Consider the following 25,565-nt stretch of genomic DNA (forward strand, 5'->3'; position numbering starts at 1 on the left):
TAGTTTTCTCATCTGTAATGGCAGGGAATTATGTCTAATGATCATAAGGCCCTTTTCAGTTTCTAATTCTAAGGTTTCTAAGTGTACTAAAAAGCAGTAAAGTATAGAAAATTTTTAAAGGAAAAGCAAAATGTTAGTAAATTACTTCTAAATGATAGAATTAAAATGGTAAGAAATTTTCTTCTTTGTACTGTTTAAATTTCCAAAATGAGGAGAGAGCAGGTCTTTTTTTTTTTTTTAGATTAGATTTCACTAAGTTGCCCCCACTGGCCTGGGACTCCTAGGGGTCAAGTGATACTCTTGCGTCAGCCTCCTGATTAGCTGAGATTCCAACCATATATCGGCACACCTGGCCAGTGCATGGCCAGTTAGCAGATAGTAATTATAAATACAAAAATTAAAAAGTCATTTCTGTTTTGAAGCAACTACATAATATTTTAAGAGTAATCACAGCCAGGCATGGTCATGCAAATCTGAAATCCCAGCACATAAGAGGCTGAGGCAGGAGTATCTTGAGTTTCAAGCCAGCCTGAACCACACAGAGAGTTTAAGGCCAGCCAGAGTACACAGTGAGATGATTTCTAAAAAAAAAAAGAAAGAAAAGAAAAGAAGCCAGGGATGGTGGCAATATCTATAATCTCAGCACTTCAGAGGCTGAGACAGGAAGATTGCTGTGAGTTCAAGGCCATCCTGGGTTACATAGTGAGTTTATGGCCAGCCTGACCTATACAGTGAGATCTTGTCTCAAGAAAAAAATAAATAAAACTAAAAAAGAAAAAGGTAGGAAGAAAGAAAAGAGTAATGCTAAAAATAAACTCACTGTTACTATTTAGTTCTCCATCCAAGCCAGATACTTATAGGACTCAAAAAGTTTAATAATTTTAAGGATCTTGATTTTTCTCTAAAGTATCCCTATCTTCCCACCATAAGTTACATGTACAGTTTAAAGAATACGATTAATTGTAGCTCAAGTGATTCTCAAAATACACTGGTATCAAAGTGATGTTTAGGCCATACCTGATTCCTTTAGTTCTTTGATTTCCAAGTCTGCACTGGCCTTTGGATGTTCTGAAGTCAGTCCTAGATAGACACTGACATCAGGATAGGGTTCACATCTCTGCACCCTGGGGCTCTCCACTGGCTGAGTTCTCTGTGCTCCAATGTTCTCCTGTGACACAGGAAATGGTGTCAAAGGCATATTTGCAATCATCTGAATGTCACTGGTAGAAACCCATCTACCTATCAGATATGTTCCCTCTTTGTCTTGTGGGATACACTGTAGCCTTTATCAGCTACTTCACTGTTATCCCAATACCTTGAAAGCAGTAATAGCTGCCTTTCACTGCATCTTCACTGTGTGCCTACAGTGCACCCTACCAACTTGCACGTTAACACTCCTCAGCTCCACCCCTCGATCCCTGTTGCCTACACTATGTTAAGCAGTTAGGTTTTCTCAGAAACACACAAGTATAATAAATGAGGGTTTCCAATGCTTTCTATGGCTTGGTCTCCAGCTTCTCTGTCTCTCACTGCCTACCCAAGATGGCTAAGTAGAATCAAACTCCCAAGAACTTCAGGGCTTGCCTTTAGGTCATTCTTCAGAATATACTGGATATCTTGAAGATTCATGGTTCGGTCTTTCTGTTTGACTTGGATGCCTGACTTAACAACATCATAGTAAGGTTTTGGAAGCCTGACATCAGCATCTAAATAATTTCCTAAGAGGATGGCTTCTTTAATAACTGAGCCGTCTAAGTCATTCCAGGGTACACTGTCTGTAAGGAAAAAGTACAGGAAGGAGTAACTAAGAAATCAGATGCAGCTGTGCAGCCACAGTCAAGTTATTCAACCCCTTTACACATCAGGCCAATCACAAATGAGAAGCCATTTTGCCCATTGACCAGGGCAGGGGAAATAGTACTTTCAGCATCACATGTACACAGGCTGTCCTCCTGGCAGCCTTGGGACCTGGGAATGATTCATGGGATTCATCTGGGTAGCCCAATGCATTCACCTCATGGCAGGTGCAGTGTTGTCTCTAGGACTGCAAACACTACAAAAGGGAGTAGATTCTTACTTCCTCAGGGAATGTGGTTTTACTCTGTGTGCACATGCTTGTGTGTGTTCCTCTTTTCTTAATAATCCTTTTTTTCATGGTGCTTAGGTAGAGGCAACCATCTTTTGTTGTTGTTTTTTGGTTTTGTGGTACCAGGGATCAAACTTGGGACCTTCCGCTTTCGAGGCAGGCGCCAGAACCACTGAGCTAAATCCCCAGCCAATGGTGCTTAGGTAGAATCTAGGGCTATGCACATACTAGGAAAGTGGTCTACCACTGAGCAACATGCCCAGCCCTTGTGTTTGCTTCCTGAAAAAGGCCTCCTATTTTCATATATGTGACTACTTCACATTGAAGTCCTATAGGTTTGAAAGGGCTTCCAGTTCTTTCATGTGACACTGTTTATACATTTATGGGACCCTGGAAGTGTTTAATTTCATATTTACTTCTCAGAAGCCAATATTTTCCTCATTTACAAGTCCTTAGGATCCTTAAACATTGACACCAATATTCAATTTTAAAACCTTCCCTGAGAAGAAGGGGTGTAGCTCAGGGCTACAGCACTTGCCTAGTATTGGCAAAGTACTGAGTTTGATCCTGGGCACTGCAAAAAAGAAGAAAAGAGAAGAGAAGAAAACAGATGAGGGCCAGGGATGTAGCTCGGTGGCACTGTACCTGCCTGGCAAGTGCAAGGCACTGAGTTCCATCCCTGGTAGGAAGGAAGGAAGGAAGGAAGGAAGGAAAGAAAGAAAGAAGAAAGGAAGAAAGGAAGAAAGGAAGAAAGGAAGGAAGGGAGGAAGGAAGGAAGAGAAAGAAAGAAGGAAAGAAAAAAGAAAGAAAGAAAGGAAGGAAGGGAGGAAGGAAGGAAGAGAAAGAAAGGAAAGAAGAGGAGAGGGGAAGGGAGCAAGAGGAGGAAGAGCAGAAAAAGGAAAAGAGGGAGAAGGGAGGATGAGGGTGTCGGAGGGAGGAAGAGGAGAAGCAAGAGGAAGAAGAGGGGGAGAAGGGGGAGAAGGAAGAGGAGGAAGAGCAGGAAGAAGAGAAAGAGAAGGAAAAGAAGGAAAAGGAAGAGGGGAAGAGGAGGAGAAGACAGAAAAAAAAACCCTTTGCTTGGTATAAATGTGTTATCATTCACATGTTCACAAAGGGGCTGTAATTCATATGTCTTGCTGCCAGGCAGTTTGAACCAATGGCGGTGCAAGCATGGGTGGTGGCTTTTTATTAATTTTATTAGTAAAAAGACCAATAAAAGCAATTAGATCCATTTGTACCACCAGTGATACAAGCTGCCCAATGCAACATTCATGCATGTACCACCAGTGGTTCAAGCTGGCGGCAATGTGGTAATAAGTAAATAGATGAGCTTTGCAGAGTCTTGAAGAACAGATACAATAAAGATTTCTACAAGATCATCTTATATCTTCCAGAAGTACAAAGAAGTGTCTTGGTCCGCCACCTGCCCTGCAAGTGCAAGGTCCCAAGTTTGATCCCCGGTACCAAAAAAAAGAAGAGAAAAAGAAAAGAAAACAACAAAACAAAAGTAAAATAAAAATCTTAAAAATCTTTCACTTTCATAAAACTAGCTCTTGAGGGAAAAATAAGGAGTTTGGTTAACTGTCAGTGTGCTCCCCGATCACCTGTTAAAATCTCTTGTATGATCATGGAAAAGCTGTAGATGTCCGACTTCACCGTGGCTGCCTTCTGAAAGATCACTTCTGGCGAGGCCCAGTTGTACAGCTCCGTGGGGAGGGGAACTTGATGCAGGTCCCTGTGTCTACCACTGCCCTGGCTATGGAAGGAAACACACAAGGCAGAGATGGTGTCTTAAAGGGACACTGTGATCATCGCACAGTGCATTGGTGAAATCTTTGCTGTGAAGACTGGCAAGCTCCTTGAGCTTCTGGAAAGGTAGTGAGACACTGAGCTACCCACACTGCCTCAGTGCTGTTCCAGTGCCTGCAGTTCCTTACCATTCCTGCCCACCCAGGCCCCTCCTGCTCCCGATCATCTGGCCACTCTCCTGCTCACCGGCTCCACTCAAGTCACAGGAGCCATCTCTGTCACTCCTGCATGTCAAGCCCATTACCACCTCAAATCTCTGCACCAGTGGCTTCTTCTGCTGGCATTCTCTGCCCACAGAGCCTAGAACAACTGGCTGCTTCTTGTGACTGAGGTATTCATTTGAACGTCACTTCTTCAGGGAGGCCTTCACTGACCACCTAATCTAAAGTAGTCCTGTATCAGGGGCTTCAGAACACTATGTGAATTTCTTTTGTTCATTTATTTAGTGTATTATCTATCTCCCACTACAGTCAGCTGAGAACAGGCACCTTATCTGTCTGTTTTATCACTGGAGCCCCAAGTTTACACCAGGACCCAGATGCTTGCTGTTCAACAAATCAATGTAAGACTCTCTCAAAACCTCCCTCCAGTCCCATCTTCTGTATCAAAACCACCTGGGACCTTTACCCCAGCCCTCCTGGGAACTGACCCTGTCAGTTGAGCACTCAGAGGTTCACTGATTGTCTGAATAACTCATCTTCCCAAACAAATTCTGTAAAAGCTAAGTCAACCCATCCTCAAAGTCTCCTAGGCCAACAGGAGTCCTCAGGGTGAGTGTGAGGTCAATGCTGACTTCTGCACATGACTGTCAATGAGAATCAAATGAGACCACGTGCTACGTGATACACACCTGTAACCCAAGCTACTACAGATGATGAGGCAGAAGAATCCAAGTTCAATGCTAGCCTGGAGAATTTTCTCAGATTTAAATAATAAAAAGGACTGGAGATGTACTTAAGTGCTCCCTGGATTCAATACCCAGAATGAAAAAAATTAAGTATCACAGAAAAACCAATGGTTGCTTTTCTTGTGTTGCTAGGGATTGAATCCAGGGCCTTTTGCATGTTAAGCAAGTGGTCTGTCATGGAGCTATATTTTCAGTCCCTAGAAAAGGCAATGAAGTATTTCAGAGAATAGGATGTGTGCTTCTCCAGACTAACTTCCCTAAAAAATAATGTCTCTTTTTTTAGAGACTTTTTTAAAAAAAATTATTTATTTTTTGGTACAGGGGATCGAACTCGGGACCTTGCACTTGTGAGGCAGGCGGCAGAACCACTGAGCTAAATCCCTGGCTTTTTTTTTTTTTTTTTTTGGAGACAGGGTCTCCCTATAGTTCAAGCTGTCCTTGAACTCACTATGTAGCCCAGGCTAGTCTCAATCCTACAGCAATCCTCCTGCCTCAATCTCCCCAGTGCTGGGATTACAGGCATGCACCACAATGCCCAGTTTATGGAGTTTTGGACAAACAGGAATGAGATACATTCTGAGAAGCTACCATACTTGGCATGGTAAATTGTGCACAGGGGTGGAAACTTTCCAAGAAAACACCCACCTGAGGCCTCTTATGCTTCTCTAAGGCTCTTGCAAGGGACAAGTCACTTACAACCAAGACTCAAATCCTTTCCTTTATCTCCTATCACTTTCCTCTCTTACAATCCTTTCTTCCTTCTCTGTTAAAGCTAGCTGGGAAGGCTGGGGATTTAGCTCAGTGGTGCTGCGCCTCCCTTACAAGTGGAAAGTCCTGAGTTCAATTCCCAGTACTAGCGGGTAGAAAAAGAAAAAAGCTAGCTGGGGGTGGAAAACTTCTTTTCTGGCTGTCACTGAATGACAGCTATCTTTCTGGCCTTCAGCTTCAGTACCATTAAAATCACACTCACCTGCAGGAGATGACACCACTAGCAAGATCAAGTCCAGCTCTGAAGATTCCATTAACAAGGTGAAGAGGAAAACCTGCTACATCACTTTACTACCAAGACGTGGAGCGCTACTCTTGATAATGACATTCAACAAACTCATGTGCCCAAGTAGACTATTACCAAAAATAAATGCAAAATTGAAAGCTATTTTGGATTTGTGGGTAATCAACTGCTGTCCTCAGCATTCAAAGAAGGGCACAGTGTCAGGGTCGAAAATGCTTGCCGACTGACATTTCTGCCTGAAGTTCTGTTGTGAGTCAACAAGCCCAAATGAGTTCTTACACGTTCTCACCATACCTGGTGTGGCTCTCATCAATCCTGATTCCTTCCACCCCTCACTTGACCAGTTGCTGACCTCTGCTCCTCTGTGCAGTTCCCTTCTGGCCTTACCACTTTGGCCTCTTGGCTCCATCCTGTGGCCTCCTAGAGATCACCTTCCCATACACAACCTCAAACCCACCCTGTCCCCGAGGCCCACAGGGATCTTTTACCACCTGGTTCTAGCCAGACCTATGCTTCTAACCAATCAAATGGAAAACTTCCCAGCCCTCTGGGCCTGCTTCCTCATCTACACATTTAAAAGGGGAAGTAGGAGCTAGGGGTGTACCTTGGGCAGAGGAGCTGCCTAGAGTGGACCAGGTCCAGCATTTGATCCCCAATACCTCCAACAAACTAAAACACAAACAAACAGAAATCAACCAACAAAACAAAACCAACAGAATTGGGCCAGGTCATCTTTAAAGCTCCATTTCACTCCAGGAATCACAGTTCTATGGGAGAGCAAAAGCAGAAGAAACTGTTACACTTCCTTTTCAACAACAGATGTCATTCCAGCACTGACCAATAGCTTGGATTCTGTCAGCTTTCCTGAAGTCTCTGGTGCTGATAACAGCACAGTAAGTACAAACCACTTAGCTTCTACTGCTCTAGAACAAACAGTTAAAGTAGTTAACCCTGCTCTGGACCATTTCAAGTTGTCCCTTCACCTAAATGGATCCAATCATTCAACAAACACTGACTGAGCACTTATTTGTGACGAGGCCTATGCAGGACTCCTGAAGACAGTGACGAACAAGTCACAGTCCCTGCTCCCTGAGAGGTGGCTACCTAGCAGGGCTGACACTTGTACCAAGGGCTACAGTAGATGTCAGGGATGTGTGAGGAGAAGAAAACACAAAGTGCCTCAGGTACGAGGTCATCTGTGCAGCCTTCACAGATGTGCTGGACTGTGACTGAAGTGAGTTTATGCAGGAGACACAAGTATGTGCATGTATTCTGGATGCAGAAAGCAGCACTGACACAGCATGGACTAAAGGGGTGCTTCAAATGACTAGGTCATGGAAGGGAAGAGGTCAATGCCGCGAGTAGAGAGAGCCCCATATGGCAAGGCTTCCACATCCTGCAAAGATACCCAGAGGTAGTTCTGAAGGCAATGAGGAACCACGGCAAGTTTCTTGGTGCTGGGGATTGAAGTCATCCCCAGCCCTTTTTCACACTGAACTACTTCCCCAGCCCTTTTGTTTTTTTCATTTTTAAATTTTGAAATAAGGTCTTGCTAAGTCACTAAATTGCCCAGGCTGGGCTCAAACTTGCAATTCTCCTGCCTCAGTCTCTCAGAGTTCTGGGATTATAGGCATGCACCACTGCACTCACAAGTTTTTTTTTTTAAGGTGCTAGGGATCAAACCAAGGATCTCACACATGTTAAGAAAGTAGCCTATCACTGAACTTCAACCCTTAGTTCCTCCCTGAAATGTCTGAGATGGAGAATAGACAGATCTGAGGTGTAGCAGCTTGACTGTAAGAGTTATCTGGCTTCTGCCTGTTCCCACATAGAAAAATTCAACCAATGGGAGCGGTGGTGCACACCTGTAATCCCAGCACTCAGGAAGCTGAGGCAAGAAGATCACTGCAAGTTCAAGGCCAGCCTGGGATACCTAGTAACTTCAAGGACAGCCTGAACTACATAGTGAGACCCTGTTTTAAAAAAAAAAAAGTAAAGTGCTATTGCTCCAGGCATACCTCTTCCTAGTCTCTCTCTCCCTCATAGGCCTTCTCCACACATAGGACCAAGAAGAATCGCATGTCATCCATGATATCATAATGCTCAAAAAGTCCCTCTCACAGCATCCCGGGGACTCAAGGTAAAGTTCATATTCCTCACTACGACCCACACGACCAAGCACAATCTGAAGCCTGCCCTCCTCTCCAAGCAGCAGGACAAGAAGTGCTCAAGGTCTGAGGAGGAGAGACAGTCTCAGTTCCACTTGCTTAGTGCACCCAAGTGAAGGGCCGGTGTAGGCATCAGGGACACAGCAGTGAATAAGGTAAATCTCTGCCCTCACAGGGTTCACCAGAGTGAAAGCAGTGAGTGACAGAGCACGTGAGGAGCAAGACATGCTGAGACTCAGAAACAAAGCATCAGGGACAGGTGGTTGTGGGACAAGGTTAAGGGCAGGTAGGTGGTCTGAACAGGAGTTTGCGCAGTAGCTGAGGCCTCTCAGCAAAGGCTCAGAGCTGTGCCTAGCAGTGATGATGTGAAAAAGAGAACCTCTGCCTTTCAGAGCCTGGCAAGAAATAGGGGTCAGCCCCCAACTCTCAGAAGGCCTTTCACTCCAGCCCAACAGGAAACTACCCCTGGAATGAGGGCAGTATTTTTGAGTGCCCCTCACTGTGCTGAACCTCCTGAGGGCAGGGAACACTTAGTATCCAGGAGGTGTGACACACCAAAGGCTCACTGCACCCATCATCTTCTCCCTCCTCCAGGCAAGACACATTTCATTTAGAGATTTGACACACACTGGCTACTATGGACTCTTGTTATAAGCTTCTTAAAAGGAGAATGTACCAAATAGAAGTAACTTCCCTGAAGTCTCTGAAGCCTTGGTGGACAGTGCAAGGAATCTGGAAGATCTCTTCCCCACTGATGGACCTTTCTGCTAAACAATGGCAAGGAGTCCTCCCTAGATTAGATTCTGTCTTTACAGCAGAGGTCCCTCAGAGAGGCCCCTTCAGGAGGAAGCCACACTTGAGACTACACCTACCTTTCCAACATGTACTCCAGGTTGGTCAGCCTTGCTTCCCCTGCACACACGATGTGGACAGCATAAGAGCTGAGGGAGCGGTGGACAAACCCCCGGGAATGCAGGTATCTCAGGGCATCAGCAATCTGCAGCAGTAAGTGCACCATCACCTCCATGTGCAGCACAGGGAACTCAGACCGCTGCAAGCGAGAGAGAAAGTGCCAGGAAGACAAGGGAAAAGCCCCCTGACACTGTAGGATCCTGTATAATTTCCAAAGGCTTTTCACAAATCTCACAGCTACTTGGTCTCCCCGTTTTACAGACAAGGAACCTGAAAAGCTGTGTGACCACACTAAAGTCCAATTAATCTGCTCCTACCAAAACCTGGGCTCTTTCCTTTGGCTGAACTGCTTTATACCATGATAAATGGAAAAGTTTTTAAGCCTGCTGTAAGCATCAGAGATCAGCCTGGGGGAAATTACCAGGGAATGTGCCCCATAATTACCAGTAAACCTGCCCTCTAAGGACCCTGCAAGATGACCAATCAAGCCCTGATGCAGTCAAAAGAACTAGGAAGACCATCCTAAGAAGAGAGAAATTCACTCACACTGATGTACCCCGGTGATGTCTCTCCACTAGGGAAATGCCATTTTAAGGCACTGGCTCCAGCCAGGAAAATAAAAGCAAAAGCAGAATGCTAATGACTTCATCAGGTAGGAGGGATGGTAAACCATCTGGGAGAAAAGCTTTTCTTGTAGGGTCTCTCTTCACTCCCTCCCAGGGTCCTTAGAACAAAGACACAGAGAAAGAAACATCCTTCAGGAGCACTCTGAGCCCACAGGGATTTGCTGGGAACCTGTCAGCCATGGAAGGTATTTCCCCACCACAAGGAAATGTGAGTAGTCATGAGGGAGGAATAAAAGACCTCTATATGAACCAGCCAGGACAGAGCACAAGTGGAAATGAAGCAAAGGAAAGACAGTGGGCAATGGCTTAATGAACTAGAAACAGGTTCTGTGTGTTTCTGGGTCAGCTGACCTCTTAGCTGACAAACAAGCAGGACTGACAATAATATTGTCACATAAGGACCGGAAATTTAGCTCAGGGGTTCTGGCGCCTGCTTCACAAGCACAAGGTCCCGAGTTCGATCCCCGGTACCAAACAAAAAATAATAATACTGTCACATAACTTCTGACCATTTACATATCAACATTAAGTGGCATATTACACAGCCCCATAAGAAAAAAGCATTTACAGATTTATTTTCCATGCATTCACTATGGGACCTCTAAGGCTGGTGCAGAGGAAAGAGGGCAGGGAAAAGTGGTAAGGGTAGTGGAGGGAGGCAAGATCCATAGGATGGCTGATTACTCGTTCATGGAGGACACTGAATAGTGTGCCAATGGTGATGCGCTCATACACAAGTCGCGTCTTCTCCAGGTCCTGGGACAGGCACACAGCCATCAGTTGTAGTAGGTGGGGATGCCGAAGCTTGCTGCAAAAGAAAGAAGCTTCAGAAAGGGTGGCGAACAGGAGCATATCATGAAAATATAGGTGATGTCCTTTCTTCTAGGCCCTTTGAGCCCACTGTAAACAAGTACCATCTCTACATAAAATTTTTCTAAGAAATGAGCATGGGTTGGAGGTGCAGTAGTATCTGTTGATGAAACCTGTGGCTTCTCTCGCTGACCAGATTCTAAGGGCATAGGAGAATCAGTGACAACAATGACAATGTTGCTGAAAGTTTTGGAGAAAGACATTCTGCTTATGTTGCACCTATCATCTCAGATCCTACCCATCATCTGCTAGAAATGCATCCTTATATACTCACTTTAGAAATGGAGTACCTAACATCAAGGAAATGTCAGGAACTTGCCCAATGTTCATTCAGTCTCACGTCAAAGCCCATACTATGGCCATGGGTCCTCCCAGCCCACCTTGGGGCTTTGGGCTGATTTCTCCAAAAAGAAGCATTGGCCTCTCTAGGGACACCTCCTGCAGCAGTTGAGTGGTCTACTTAGGTAAGAGCTCAAGGAGCCTGTCCCACCAGGAGCTGAAGGACCAAAACCTGGAGCCAGAGGAAACCTAAGAAATGAAGACAAATGGCATGTCCTCAATGGTGGAGATGTGGTTCTGAGACATATGAATCTCATACCTAGGCATGCTCCATGAAAACAGGGCAGCCACATGCTCTTATGTTGAGTACAGGGCCCCAAGTAGGACAAGCCTTAGGTGCAATGGCAGGAAAACCAGATGGGCCTAGAGGCTCGGCCATCCAAGAGAAGGGTTATGGAGAGTTCACAGACTTGTGCCCCTTACCATCACTATCCCCATCCCTCAAACTTCATAAAAAATTCCTCTTTCCCTTTCTTGGCAGCCTTTAGAAGTCAAGTCAACCAATTCCACCAGTCAGGAAATAGTGAGGCTGATGCGGGCTGGTGCTCCAGGGACAAGCCTCCATAGCCAGGAATCAAGGTCTCTACAGACCTGGCCCTGTAATTACCTTGACCCCTGGGCCTTCTTCTCACCTGCTGTGCTCCTGCTCAGCAATCAGTAAGTCAGCCAGCCTCAGCCTGCTGCTGTGAGTGGGGAGATTCAGGCTCTTCACTGTGACTCTACTCCCATTCCACACAAGGCTGCAGTGGCAGGGGAGAATAAAGCAGAGGGCATCAGCAGCCATGGCTTCAGTGAGTCAACTTTTCTGATGAGACCAGGGGACTGAGGTTTACACAGAACTTCTTATATCCCTTGGGGTGGCTGGATCCTCCCTGCCCACAACTACCAGGTCCACAAATGCCCTGGAGAATTAGGTGTGGTGGCAGGAGGTGATGAAGGTTCCAGGGAGGGAGTGACTTGATCAGATGTGCATTTTAGAATCACAGTGGTACCAGCAATGTGGGAAATGGGTAAGGCAGTGGTGATCTAGAGAATAAAAGACCAGTCATGGTTCCATCTGGGAGAAAGATCCTGATGACTTCGGTAGAGGCAGCAACAATGGGACAGAGAGAAGATCCATCAACAAATCCACAGCATGGGGAGGAAAACAAGGGGACAAGAGGATGGAGGGCCTTGCAAATTTGGCAGAGGCCTTTTTATTAGAACGGTGATTCTTCTAAGCAGGAATAAAGCATTCAGGTTCAAGAAGCTGAGAGACCTTGGCCAGGACATCTTCTGTGACCTACAGGGCATGGGTCTCTGAAGATTGAGAATACTCCAGGGACTCTCTTCATAAACAAATTCTGTTACTGCCACTTCCCCTGGATTTAGCTGATGAGAGCACCAGATGATGCCTGTTTCACTTTCTATGGAGGCTTCAGTATCCTTTGGCCTGTATCAAAGGCACAGTAATCAGCACAAAAGCTACCTCAATATTTTAGAAAGCAGAGAGATGAAAATACTATAATGAGTGATCTTTCAGAGCTGGGTTCTCCCTCTCAGAGGATATGGACAATGTGCACAGACAACTCTGGTTGTCATAACCACACGGGGCATAAAGGACTGCCACTGCTACCTAATGAGAAGGGACAAAGTTGACTTCCAAACATTCTCCAATGCACAGGTCTGTCCTCAGTAACAAAGGATCATCTAGCCAAAATTTCCACACGAAAAACTCTGATTTAGACACGTCCTTAAATGCTCCCTTGTGTTGAAGAACCAACCCTCCACCTAAAAGAATGTCATTTGCAGCCCATACATCTCATGGACCAAATGGATCCTCCCACTGACCAGCTCCCACTTACTTGGTCATGACCATGTGAGGCCCACTGATGAAAGAGAAAGTGGGCTCATCATCAGCTTGAATCACTTCCTTTTCTCCAATTATTGGAAGAGAGCCTAGATAAGCAAGCTGTGTCCCTCCTGTGAGATAAAACTGAAACCAAAGCACAGCATCAACTTGCGGGGGAAAAAAAAAGGGAAAAGCAAAATACCTCCAGAGTCTTGTCAGCTGGTTAAAAATAATGGTAGCTGCTACTTACTCATTTGTTGAATATCCCTGTGCACTGGACATTATTCCTTAATTTACATTTTTTCTTTTGGTACCAAGGATCGAACTCAGGACCTTACAACTGTGAGGCAGGCAGTGGCACCACTGAGCTAAATCCCGGCCCTAATTTACATTTTTTTTTTCTTTTTTTTTTGGTACCGGGGATTGAACTCGGGTCCTTGCGCTTGTGCAAATTTACATTATTTTTAATCTTCCTAGAAACCCTGTGAGGTTGTAATATTCTTTCCTTTTTACTAGTGGAGAAACAGAGTAGGAAATTACATGTTTGCCTGACGTGCGGGGGATGGGGCTGGGACTGTGGGGCCTATTGTGACTCCCACAGAACCTGGGCCTAAATGTAGAGAAAACACACATTCCTATGTCTGCTCCTCCCAAGCAATGTTTCCCAACTGTCTATTTTTGACACATAGAGCCAAGGATTCCAAACTCACTATCTGTCCTCACAACATTCCTCAGTTTAGGGCTGGGGATTTAGCTCAGTGGTGCTGCCGCCCACCTCGAAAGTGCAAGGTCCTGAGTTTGATCCCCAGTACCAAAAAAAAAAAAAACCTCCTCAGTTTACAATCTCAATTCCTCAAAAGCATGCCCATAACCCAGTGGGAGGGCAAGGTCATCAGGAAGCAAATCCACGGGGGTAGCGCAGCTCTTTTCCTCTCCGTTAAGGGAGAATGTATCTGGGGGTTTCACTGAAAATTAAAGCATCATCTTCTAAACTCCTGAAATCTGACCCACAGTCATTCATAGGAATTCACCAGAGTTTTCACCATTTGTCAGTGGGGACAGGAACTCTCACAAGGGGGCAAGGAGAAAAAGAAAAAATACTTTGGTGAGGATACAGGAGGACTTGAAAAAAGGTTAGAGGCTGTCAGTGGCAACACCTTACCTTCCCAAATCCAAAGCTGTAGATATTTTGGGTAGAAATGACTCCAGCTTTAAGAGGTTGGTTAGGAGAGCCATTAGGACTTCTAGAAATGTATAAAAAAAACACCAAAAAACGAGAATTTACCACTCATATCAAGAGTAATACTTAACCAAGTTTTGGAATGTGTAGTTCTTACGACTTTTCAAATTTTAATCTCTTATACTATAGACTTAATGCAGGAAGCACCCTGGGCACCCACTGCAACCCTCAGGTGAGAGGCACAGCCTGTCCGCAGGTTCTTAAACCCCTCCTTCAGGTCAACATCACCACCAGCCAGCACTGTGGTTGTGGCTGCTTTCCCTCCATCAATGGAACGCTTCAGATTTGCATGTCATTCTTGTCCAGGGGCCATGCTCATCTTGTGTGTGTTCCAATGTCAGCATATATGCTGCTGACACAAGCATGATGTGACTTGACTTTTACCATGGAACTAAAGACTGTCATAGCCAGCCCTGAAAAGGCTCCAGTGATTCTCACTACCTGGTATTCCCGATCCTCACAGTCAGAGAAGGGTGACCTGTTAGCTTAGTAGGATATTGTAGAAATGATGGAGTATCCCTTCCTAAGTAAAAGCTAACAGGGATTCTGCCTTGATCTCTCTGGGATAACTTGCCCTGAGAGAACTGTGAGGACATTCAGCCTCACACATAGCCAAATACCCAGCACCAATTTTCCAGCCATGGGAGTAAACCATTTTGGAATTGGATCCTCCATCCCCAGTCAAGCCTTCAGATGGATGATGGCAGCTCCAAAAAACATCTTCAGTGTAAACTGCGTAAGCCATTCACTGAGTTCTGACCAACAGAAAATCTTTAGGATAAAAATATTTAGCTCCCTCATATGTGGAATCTAAAACAGATAAGAATGTAGAAAGGACACTATTATTAAAGAGGAACAGAAAAAGGGAAAGGATGATATAAGGACGGATAATGGGGGAAGAATATGAATAAATATAGTCACTGAAACAAAATAAGTGAAACTAGGGGGAGGGCGAACTGATCTAAGACTGTTATGTGCATTAATCTGTATTACCAATATTCACTAATAAAAAAGGACGTGAAATAAAAAATCTACAGGTTGAAGTTAATGAAATACAGATGATCAGAGTTGAGAGTAATCACAGAGCAAATCTCCAGCTTTCTCATCTTACAATGGGGAAGATAAAGCCCAGGAAGAGAAGTCACAGACCAGGAGCAGAGGCCAGACTTCAATGCTGCTCATCCAGCCAGTGGTCTTCTCACACACCTCACCCTAACCACCACCTGCACAGCAGGGCTCCGTGAACTGAAGGTGCCTTGGGAGGGTAATGGCATATATTTCTTTGGCTTCAGGGGCCTGGCAGTATGCCATGCATGTACTGTAGCAGGTGCTTAGTGAATGCTTGCTGACTGAGGAGTTGGAGGTCAGATTTAAAAAAAAAACAAACAAAAAAAACCACTCTGGTGCTGCAGAAGCCACTTCCTCTTCTTGGCAAATGGCAAAGGAGCTGGTGGAACAGTGCATACCCAGCCCCAACCTGTACCAGGTCTGTGAGGTCCCATTGCAACTATGTGTGAACAGAGGAGAATGCTGTACTTCTGCTCTTGAAATTGTTCCAGCTTTATCACCTCAGCAACTTTTCAGTGCCAGGCTGTCCTTTCCTTGCTTTCACCTGTCATGCTGCTGAAGAGAAGATTGTGAAGTTTGGACTGAGGTAAACTGGACATCTCATAGGCTGGGGATTTAGCTCAGTGGCACAGCTCCTGCCAGGCAAGCACAAGGTCCTGAGTTTGATCCCCAGTACCAAAAAAATAAAGAAATAAACTGGACATCTCAGTTCATACCTAGCATCCCAGCATCTTCCTTCTGGAAACAGTCAGTGTATGGGATAACCCCTGTGGTCTCCCTGCTTTGAGGAGACACATTCTAAAAGAAAGGCCCCTTTCTTATGCCAAATCAGCAGTCTCCTCTAGAAACAAAGCCTATGTGCTTAGACCTGAAGGATCTAAGTGGAGCATTTCCGACAGACTGATAGACTTGGCTCTATCAGTGAGGGTGGGATCTCCCTGCAGCAGTGCAACAGGGGACACACTGACCAGGGCTCCCTCTCCCACTTTTTTTGGTTTTTTTTTTGTTTTTTTGGTACTGGAGATCGAACTTGGGTCCTTGCGCTTTCAAGAGGCAGGCAGCGGAACCCCTGAGCTAAATCCCTGGCCCTCCCTCTCCCATTTGAGGGCCTCTGAACAGCATGTCAGCTCTTTGGACGGTGGAAGCTCTGTTTAAGCAAAGGAGCTGACTGTTCTCTGATACCAATCTGGATCACAAATGCAATTCAGACCAATGCGTCTTGCTTTCTCACTTAAATTTCTCAGTTCGTCTATGTAACTAAACTAAAATTTTCAGTCCCTATCCATGTGAGGCAGAGTAAAAATGGACTCCAGTTATCCACAACTATCCAACCACCAATTTCTTCCTATTCAGTGCTTCTATTCTTCTTTCCCAATCTCAGCTCTGCATCTTCACACACCTATGGGAAATTATATCTGATGCAGTACTCACAGACCTGAGGCCAACTCTTATTTCCAGGATTTGTGTGATTTCTTTATATTAAGAAAAAAGGAAAGGAAATGCATTTCCATCTTTTTTTTTTGGTACTGGGGATTGAACTTGGGACCTTGTGCTTTCGAGGCAGGCAGCAGAACCACTGAGCTAACTCCCCAGCCCCATCCTATTTTCCATTAAACATTCCACTCACTCTAGACATAGCATCTGTTTTATAATTAGATGAATTATGAATCATCTAATTATGAAATGTGCTGTCTAGATTAGTAACTGAAGTTTCAAGTGTATATCAATTTTTTGTTTTTGTTTTGAGACAGGGTCTTGCTTTGTAGTGCAGGCTGGCCTTGAACTCGCTATGTAGCCCAGGCTGGTCTTCAACTTGAGACCATTCTCCTGCCTCAGCCTCCCGAGGGTTGGGATTGCAGGCATGTGCCACGATGCCTGGTACCAATGTTTATCAATACTGAACTTGGGATTTCCTTTCTGGCTTCCTATGAACATACTTTCTTTGCATTGATCTGGCAACTAAGGGTTAATGATGAATGAGACACAGTCTCTGTCCAACTGGAATTCACAATTTGACAGGAAAAACAGAAAACACTTGCAAATAAAATAATTACAAATTGAAAAATATCTGTAAACTGAGTGGATGAACTGCGTAAGGGCAACAACTATCTTACATCAGCTTCAAACAGTCCCAGAAACCATAAATTAAGCTTTTTTTGGTGGGCTACTGCAACCTGTGTAAGATAGGAACACTCTCTTTCCATGATTCAGAAAATGACCAAAAAAACAAACAAAAAAACCCAAGCAGTCAGCTTCCCTACTGGGTAAGAGTTTACTGCTGGGCCTCTCAGACTTCAGAAGCTCCTCTTCTACTGGTGGGGTGATTCCCCCTGGACCTCACTCCCACTTCCATCTGATTTTCTAGGGGGAAAAGAATGCTCTTCTAGGCAGCCTTTACTAAGGGCCACATCTTCTCTTTCCAAGCCCAGCTCTTTCTTTGGATGGCTCTCATACCAGTAGGCACCAATGTAAAAGAGACCATGACAGCCCACAACACAGGGCTCCATGAGGAAGGGGGGACAGGCAGATTACTCTACTGTGCTAGAGGCAGTACTCACCCTTGCAAGAAGCCCGCAAGGCTGGGTGGGTTGCAGATGAGCCGCTGAGGGGAGTCTATCTTCTTTAGGAGGTCATAAGAGAAACCCTGCATGATGGCCTGCATGTGCGAGGTGCAGCGCTGCATGAACTCCACCATCTGTAACACATGGTAGAGATACTCAACGCTAGCCACCCCAGGCTTCAATGGAAATACAGGCTTGGGTGGAAGTGCAAATGGTCTGAGGATAGCAGACCTCCCAAAGGGAAGAGAAAGGGCCCAGGAAACTTTTAGAGGGATGGAACATTTTCAGGGAGAGGATCAGTCCATGACTGCTTCCAACTCCCTCCCCTTCCACGGCTGAGGAAACTGAGGCAGAGAAGAGTGCAATCCACTTGCCCAGGGCCCAAGACTAATGAGCAGGAGAACTAGAGGGCGGGAAAGAGATTGCACAGAGGGGCTGGCACTTCACATATTCCTGGCTTTCACATTTGTCCCGTTATTTAGCCCTCACTAAAATGCATCACACCTGTCAGTGAGTGGCCTCAGGCAAGTTACATAATGTCAATGGGCTTATGTTTCCTGAGGTGCAAAATTAGGTCAATAACAGCACTTTATTGACCCGAGAGGCTCTTGCAGGTTAACACATAAAAAATTTTTTGGAACAACATCTGACTGGTGATAAGGGCTGGGTAAATGGGTCATACATTATTGTTGTTCTCCACCACACTCAACAGATGACTTTCTTTTGGAGGGCTGGGGGTGGTCTGAGACAAGGTCTTGCTATGTAGTTCAGTCTGGCCTTCAACTCACTATGAAGCCCAGACTGGCCTTGAACTCACAGAGATCTCAGCCTCCTGTCTCAGCCTCCGAGTGCTGAGAGGCCTGCGCCACCTCGCCCCTCAACAGATGACTTTCTAGAGAGATTCACCTGACTTGCCCAAGGTTTTACAGCTGGTTAACTTGCTTTATTTAACCCAGGCCTGTGTCCAATGCAATGCTAAGACTGCTGTGAGCTCTGTGTTGCGCCTGGGATCCTGACTCTCAGGCCAGTGGTCTTCCACTGGACTTCACTACAGAGTGGGGCCCCTTACCGGAGTGCTGCGATCCTTCCCTGCTGCCAAGGCCCAGGTCTGTGGATTTTGACCCTTCTCATCATGAAGCCGCAGGTCACCCCCTGCATCCAGTAATTTACTGAGGATCCACTGACTGCCTGAAAATGCTGCTGCATGGACAGGGGTGCTGCCATCAAAGCAGCGGCTGCGGACAAAGGGGGAATGGGTACAGTGAGTGTCCACAGCAACACCTCTTCCTTCTATGGAGAGAGACGGGGCTCCCAGGCATGATGGCAACCGTTAGTGATGAAGATTAGAAGAGAATTGCTCCTGAGACCCCTGGCCTCCGCCAACAGAAGCTTTCACACACCCCTTTTTCCATCCTTACCTCAGCCCGTCAAGGTGGCATCATCTCGCACAGCCAAGATGAGGAATCAAAAGTGCAAAGCTGAGCTTCATACTGAGATATGGGTCTGATTCCACCCCAGTGTTTCCCTACTATCCTGTGATAGTGGCTGCTCTGAAACACTTCCTTCATGTCTACGGACTCTTGGGCTCAGGCTGGTCAGGCACAGAACCAGAGATCAGTCCTCTTGTCACCGCCCCCCCATCCTGTGGTAGGAGGCCCCCAAACCCTCAGCATCACCTATCCAGTTGAGGACTTATGCCTCAGAAAAAGTTCTCCATTACACTTTTATGGTGTAGATCTAGAATGTCCCCTAATGTCTCAAGTGTTATACTCAACTATGGATCGATCCATTAATGAGTTCACAGTTGAATGTGCTGTTAGGGGGTGTGGCCTGATTGCAAGAGGTGTCACTGTGGGGGCAGTGTGCCTTTCTTTGGAGGGTCTAACTCCCTCCTTGGCTCCTGCTTTCTCTCACTGTATCCTGGCTGCCATGGATTAAGCAGGTTTTCTCCACCTGACCCTTTCACCATGGCACTTCTGCCTTGGAGCCCACCAACCATGGACTGAACCCACTGGAAACTGTGGGCCAAATAATCCTTTCTTCCTTTAAATTATGTGTGTTGGGTATTTTGTCCCAGCAACAAAAAACTGACTAATATGCCAGTAAACTATGGAGGCCATGAAGGGACAGTGTTTACTATGTTTAGGTAATGGGAGAAGGTATGATATGTAGCTATAGTTTCCTAACCTGGCCACACATGAGAATTTCCTAGAGATCTGTTTCCCTTTAATTGAAAAAGAAACAAAAATAGCTGGACATGGTGGTGTATGCCTGCAATCCCAGCACTCTGGAGGCTGAGGCAGGAGGATTGCCATGAGTTCGAGGCCAACCTGGGCCACACAGTGAGTTTAAGGCCAGTTTGGACTACACAAGGAGACTGTGTCTCAAAAAGACAACAACAACAACAGCAACAAAAAAAAACAAAAAGAAAGAAACAAACAAAAATCAGGACACAGCAGCACACACCTGTAATCCTAGGGCGAGGCAGGACAATGGCAATTTTCAGGCCAGCCTTCCCTACAGTGTGTGAGACCAACCTGAGCTCCACTGCAAGATCTTGTCTGAAAAGACAAAATAAAAGCCACAAAAAGGGGCTGGGGATTTAGCTCAGTGGTGCCACCGCCTGCCTTGCAAGCACAAGGTCCCAAGTTCGATCCCTGGTACCAAAAAAACAAACAAACAACAACCCACAAAAAGGAGGAGAAAGGGAAAAGCAAAAGAAAATAGAAGGAAGCAAAAGAAAGGACAAATAAGGAAGAAAAAAAATATAAGAAAAGATGTTTCAATACCCTCCCAACTCCAACCATCCAGTTTTCTTGCTCAAAAACAATACTATTGTAAGTTTTTGTTTTATTTTGTAGTAGTAGTTTGAAATGAGCCTTGGATATGTTAGGCAAGTACTCTACCCTTATGCTACCTCCTCAGCCCCTTATTAGAAGTTTTTGTTTGAAGCCAGTCTGGACAATTTAACAAGACCTTATCTCAAAATAAAAAGGGCTATTGTCAAGGAGGTGAAGGCTGAGGCAGGAGGATTTCAAGTTTGAGCCCAGGCTAGGCAATTCCTATTTCAGGCAAACCCCTATTTTAAAATGAAATATTTCAAAATGAAAAATAAACAGGGTGGGAACACAGCTCATTGTCAAGGGCCTGGGTTCAATTCCAGTACCATGTGTGCGCGCACATACACAGACACACACCCCAAATCAGGTGAACAGTACTTGGGAAGGCCCTGGGAAGAGCCAAAGTTTCATAAACAGAAAACATTCACGTCTGGTTGATTCATTACATTGTGTTGTTCTTGCGTATTAAATCAGGGTCGACTGCTAGACTCAGATTCTTTTAAGTCTGAATTATAAAAGTCAGGCAAAAGTCATCCTTTCTGACACAGCAATACTACCTGTACTACCTGGTGAAGAAGGTGGTTGTGGGGATGTTAAATCGCTTAAGCAAATGGAGTACATGATACAAATTATAACCCAGGAGTGGAAGTATACAAACAGTGCTGTTAATGAGTCAGTAATTAATGAGTGAATAATTATTTTCACTTAGTCATTTCCTAGAAGCTGATATAATTATTTAAAAAAATTGTATTTGCAGTTAAAATTATTTCTCAATACGGGCATATGTTGAAATACACACAATTATATTTTATTGACATAAATTAGCAAAGGTTCTCTTAATTGTGCAGAGCTGGGCATGGTGGCACACACCTATAGTCCCAGCACTCGGGAGGCTGAGGCAGGAGGGCTGCTTTGAGTTAGAGGCCAGCCTGGGCTACATAGTGAGTTCAAGGCCAGTCTGAATTACACAGTGAGACCCTGTTTCAAAAAAAAAAAGTACTTTTTTGGGCCTTGAACTACCAAGCCATCCTGCCTCAGCCTCTCAAGTACTGGGAATTACAGGTGTGTGGCACTAAGTACTTTTGAAATGTTCCTGGTTGTTTTAAGAGGACATGCCTAGCCCAGCATGGAAGCACACACCTGTAATTCTATTACTCTAGGAGGGTAAGGGAGGAGGATAGCAAATTCAGCTAAGAGTTCAGTCTGGGCAATTTGGCAAGTTGGTGAGACCCTGAATCAAAAGTTTAAAAAGACCTAGGGATGTAGCTCATTGCAAAGGCTTAAGGTTCATTCCCCAGCACCCGGGAAGGGAGGGGACAGGAACAGGACAGGGATGACACTCCTACGACTGCGGAGGTGGGTGGGTGGGATAGGGGACCATGGACAACACTTCATTAATAGCTACATGTTCATGCTACTGTACTTACTGATTTGGATCCGATCCATAATCCACCAGAATATCAACGAATTTTGTAAGGCCCAATAAGGCGGCCACAAAAAGCGCTGTCTGCCCCAGGGAATTAACTGCATCAACATAAATTCCTGCAAAGCAAATGCAGAATCAATGTAAATATCAGGAATCTTCCTGAAATGGAACTAGGAACTTTATATTAGGAGGAAATTTTAAAATTTTACCTTATACTTTCATGAATTACTACTGTGAACTTTTTTTTTTAAAAGGGAAAAAAATGACACCAGGCATGGTGGGAAATGCTTGTAATCCCAGCTAACTGGGAGGCTGGACAGGAAGCAGGATTTTAAATTCAAAACGAGCTGGGGGAATTTGGCCAGACCCTATCTCAAAATTCAAAAAATGAAAATGGCTGGGGCGATATAGCTCTCAGTGGTAGAGTACTTGCCTAGCATATTCAAAGCCCTGGATTAAAACTCCAGCACAGGAAAAGAGAAAGAAAAAGGGGAAATTAGAAAAAAAGCCTTCATTAGTTGCACAAAAAGATACACAAAAGAGCAAAAATCATTTAAAAGGCAATCCCAGATAGTTGTAACAGTGAATGCCTGTAAGGCAATCATTCTGGTAGACTGAAGCAGGAGGATCACAAGTTTGAGTCCAACCTACACAATTTAGTCTTTAAGACCCTGTCTCAAAATTTTAAAAAAATTTAAAAAGAGGCTGGAAATATAAGTCCATGCAAAGGTCTTGGGTTCAATCTCCAATTAAACAAAACGAAACACTTCGACTGAAGTATCTGATAACTATAGGACAAAACAAATTAAATGGTTCTCAATCATACGAAGATAGGAAAGGATGTATGTGTCGGGAAAACAATAACATAAATTAAAGGACCAGGCCATTCCACCTAAAAAACATCTCTAAACTATAAAGATTCACTTGACAAGGAAAAACACACAACAGAGACCAAGTCCCAAGTGATCAGTCAAAATAAATTAATAACTGAGAAAGCACTGAGTAGCTGAAGTAGGAAGATCACAAATTCAAGATCAGGCTGGATTTACCGTTACACTGCCTCAAAATAAAAGAAAGTTGAAAATAAAACTAAGTGCAAAAGCGCTGGCTTCAATCTCACTAACAGACAAGACCTACACCTGGAAATTGACCACAGTAATGGTGTAAGAAAAATAAATGTACTATTCAGGTATTTAATAGCTTTGCAAGTAGTTAAGGACTTTAAAGTTTTGGATATCTGCTCTGATATTCTAAAAAGCTCATCCTTGTTCAGTTTTCTCAACTTACAAACTACTACTTATCTATCCAAATAATGAAAAAACCCAAATTCAGGAAGTATATTTTCTTTGGATTTTTAGTATTTTTTAATAACTGGCTCCATACATGAATCTTAACTTCATACTAAATAACTCATACATACTTTAAATCCTACTCTCAAGTACACTTCCCAGAGACAAATCACAAAGCTACTTTTTACAAAGTTATAAAACACACCCCTCACTCCCCCCAAAACAAAAGCAAGAACGACCATCACTTTCAAGTAACAACTACAGTTTTATGCTTAAAAAGAAATACTACACCTTATTATAGTTTTTGGTATCCTACACGATCAGAGAAACTTCTCTAATAATGAACTATGAGAACAATTCCTGAAAATACAATATTAGCCAAATTTGTGGAATATTTCCTTACTCTATGAAACATACACATATTTCGTTAGTGGTGAGTAGTTCTTAAACCACCATTTTACACAAATATATATTGTTGCATACATGCTAAAGACTAGTTTTTTTTACCAGGTTCGACAAAGCACTCTGAATGCTCTGCCTTTTTGAAAACACTTCAAAGTGTCAGGTTAATTAACATACGACTGTGAAACGGCCAATCACGGGCCAGTTACTTCTAACCCCACCCACTTCCGGCACGCTATCCAATAAAAAGGATTCATGTTTCCTCAACTCACGGTTCCTCTACTACAAAGGAACCCACTACACATGCAATGTTATCTGGTTCTCTTTGCTTGGCTCTTCAGGAACTGGGATTTAAAGAACCAACTACATAAAATGCTGATACTCTGGCCACAGCTCTTGTTAGGAATAATAAAAGATCATTCATCTCTGGCCCCAAAGTCAGGAGTATTCTAAAGGGGATTAACGGCAATGTGTCTTTTACTGTAATATATTTTTATTTTTTTGGTACCAGGGATCGAACTCGGGTCCTTGCACTTGCAGGGCAGGCGGTAGAACCACTAAGCTAAATCCCTGGCCTGTACTGTAATATATTTTTTTAAAATTAAACATTCACTGTATTTTTTTATTTCAACTCCTAGTTCAATGGTACATTGCTTGCGTAGCATGCACAGGTCCTGGGTTCAACCGCAGCAGTAAATGAATGGGCTTGGGGCTTCTGAGTTGACAATGAAGAGCTGGGACAGTGGCATGCCTGTGGAGAGCATGGATCTTTACACACCCTCCCTGCACACCTAACCCTATGAACGTCTTCCACTTGGATCTTCTTGAGTTGTATTTTTAATACTAACTGGTAATGGCAGAGTTCTATGAGTCTTTCTAGTGAATTATCCAATGGGAGAGAGGTCGTGGGTACTCACAATTTTGTAGTTAGCCAGCAGAAATGTGTGTAGACTGGGTGCCCCATTTGTAGTTGTAGGGGTGGTCTTGTGGGACTGAGTCCTTAACCTGTGCGGTACAAGCTAATTCAGGAATTAATGTCAGAATCTAACTGAACTGTTGGAAGCCAAGTATGGTAGTGTATACCTACAATCTCAGCACTTGAGAGGCTGAAGCAGGAGGACTGCTGTGAGTTCGAGGCAAGCCTGGACTACACAGTGAGTTCAAGGCCAGTCTGAACTACATAGAGAAACCCTGTCTCCAAAAAAAAAAAAAAATTGAACTGTTGGGCAACCAACTGGAGTCACAGAAACAGAGAACTGGTGGTAGAAAATGCAACTTTGGTGTTGAGGGGGAAAAAGCAATCAAGCTAGAGCAACCATTTAGAAATGCGAATGTATTCACACCCTTTAAAGAGCTTCTACTATTGGACTAAAGACCATAATCTAGAATTCTGTTTCCAGGAATAGCCAGTTACTGCCTATCAGATCAACTCTCTCCTACAGAAAACTGTAAACTCTATACAAAATGTACATGATATGAAACACCTATAGAGCAACAGAAACTAGGCTGATACAAGAGACTTGGAAGAAAGGAATAGCCGTAAGTTTTCATTTTTTATGGCTACTGGCTCAAGGTTGTGGCTAAAATTAAAATAGAAAACACTAGAGGTCAGAGTCCAGGGAAAACACAGCCGCTGAAAAGGGAGGAAGGAAAATCTCAGAAAGGAGACAACCACAGGTAAATCCCCAATCCACACATAAACTCTGCCCAAATCTCTGGCTTTATACACACACAAGGGCTGGCTCTAAGAAGCACAACTCTACCCTAAAGAAATGCTCTGACATTTGAGCTGCTGCCCACTGCAAGTGAGACAGTTTAGAATTTGAATTCAGCCAAATGAACTGCCTAGTAATTAATTAATTAATTATAATAGACACACAGGCTTTAGAGGAAGATAACACAATCCAGAATCCCTATGTCATCTTTTATGACATTCAGGATATAATCCAGAATTACTGGCTGGGGGTGGTAGCACATGCCTGTAATCTCAGCACTGGGGAGGCTGAGGCAGGAGGACTGCAGTGAGTTCAAAGCTAGCCTGGGCTACACAGTGAGTTCAGGGGCAGTCTGGATTACATAGCAAGACCCTGTCTCAAAAAGCAAAACAAAACAAACTCAAAATTACTCAACTTGCAAATAAAAAGAAAAATATGTGACTTTTTAAACTGAACCCAGGGCC

At 44.3% G+C, this 25,565-nt stretch overlaps 1 protein-coding gene and 1 non-coding gene across 6 annotated transcripts in view; both read right to left on the reverse strand.

Annotated features, from left to right (window-relative positions):
* LOC101715712 (inactive serine/threonine-protein kinase TEX14) overlaps window positions 1-25,565 on the reverse strand; it is a 115,740-nt gene that overhangs the window by 53,795 nt on the left and 36,380 nt on the right. For 4 of the 5 annotated variants that reach the window (XM_087191428.1, XM_087191427.1, XM_087191425.1 and 1 more), the window contains exons 3-13: window positions 21,697-21,811; window positions 18,499-18,664; window positions 17,427-17,563; window positions 13,723-13,804; window positions 12,574-12,704; window positions 11,362-11,469; window positions 10,205-10,328; window positions 8,855-9,033; window positions 3,691-3,842; window positions 1,585-1,775; window positions 1,018-1,168 (exon numbers count right to left, since the gene is read on the reverse strand). In XM_087191428.1, the coding sequence (XP_087047554.1) occupies window positions 1,018-1,168; window positions 1,585-1,775; window positions 3,691-3,842; window positions 8,855-9,033; window positions 10,205-10,328; window positions 11,362-11,469; window positions 12,574-12,704; window positions 13,723-13,804; window positions 17,427-17,563; window positions 18,499-18,664; window positions 21,697-21,811 (1,536 nt within the window). Of the gene's footprint in view, window positions 1-1,017; window positions 1,169-1,584; window positions 1,776-3,690; window positions 3,843-8,854; window positions 9,034-10,204; window positions 10,329-10,664; window positions 10,953-11,361; window positions 11,470-12,573; window positions 12,705-13,722; window positions 13,805-17,426; window positions 17,564-18,498; window positions 18,665-21,696; window positions 21,812-25,565 lie in introns of those variants that run through there. The other variant, XM_087191429.1, reaches the window with a different exon arrangement.
* On the reverse strand, window positions 14,064-14,165 carry LOC147823761 (U6 spliceosomal RNA). Its single transcript, XR_015443355.1, has one exon. It is a non-coding gene; the product is annotated as a U6 spliceosomal RNA (small nuclear RNA).

Source organism: Heterocephalus glaber, unplaced genomic scaffold (assembly GCF_053883595.1).
Source record: "Heterocephalus glaber isolate CG9 unplaced genomic scaffold, H.glaber_assembly_v1.0 deba00001564, whole genome shotgun sequence".
Classification (NCBI taxonomy): Eukaryota; Metazoa; Chordata; class Mammalia; order Rodentia; family Bathyergidae; genus Heterocephalus; species Heterocephalus glaber.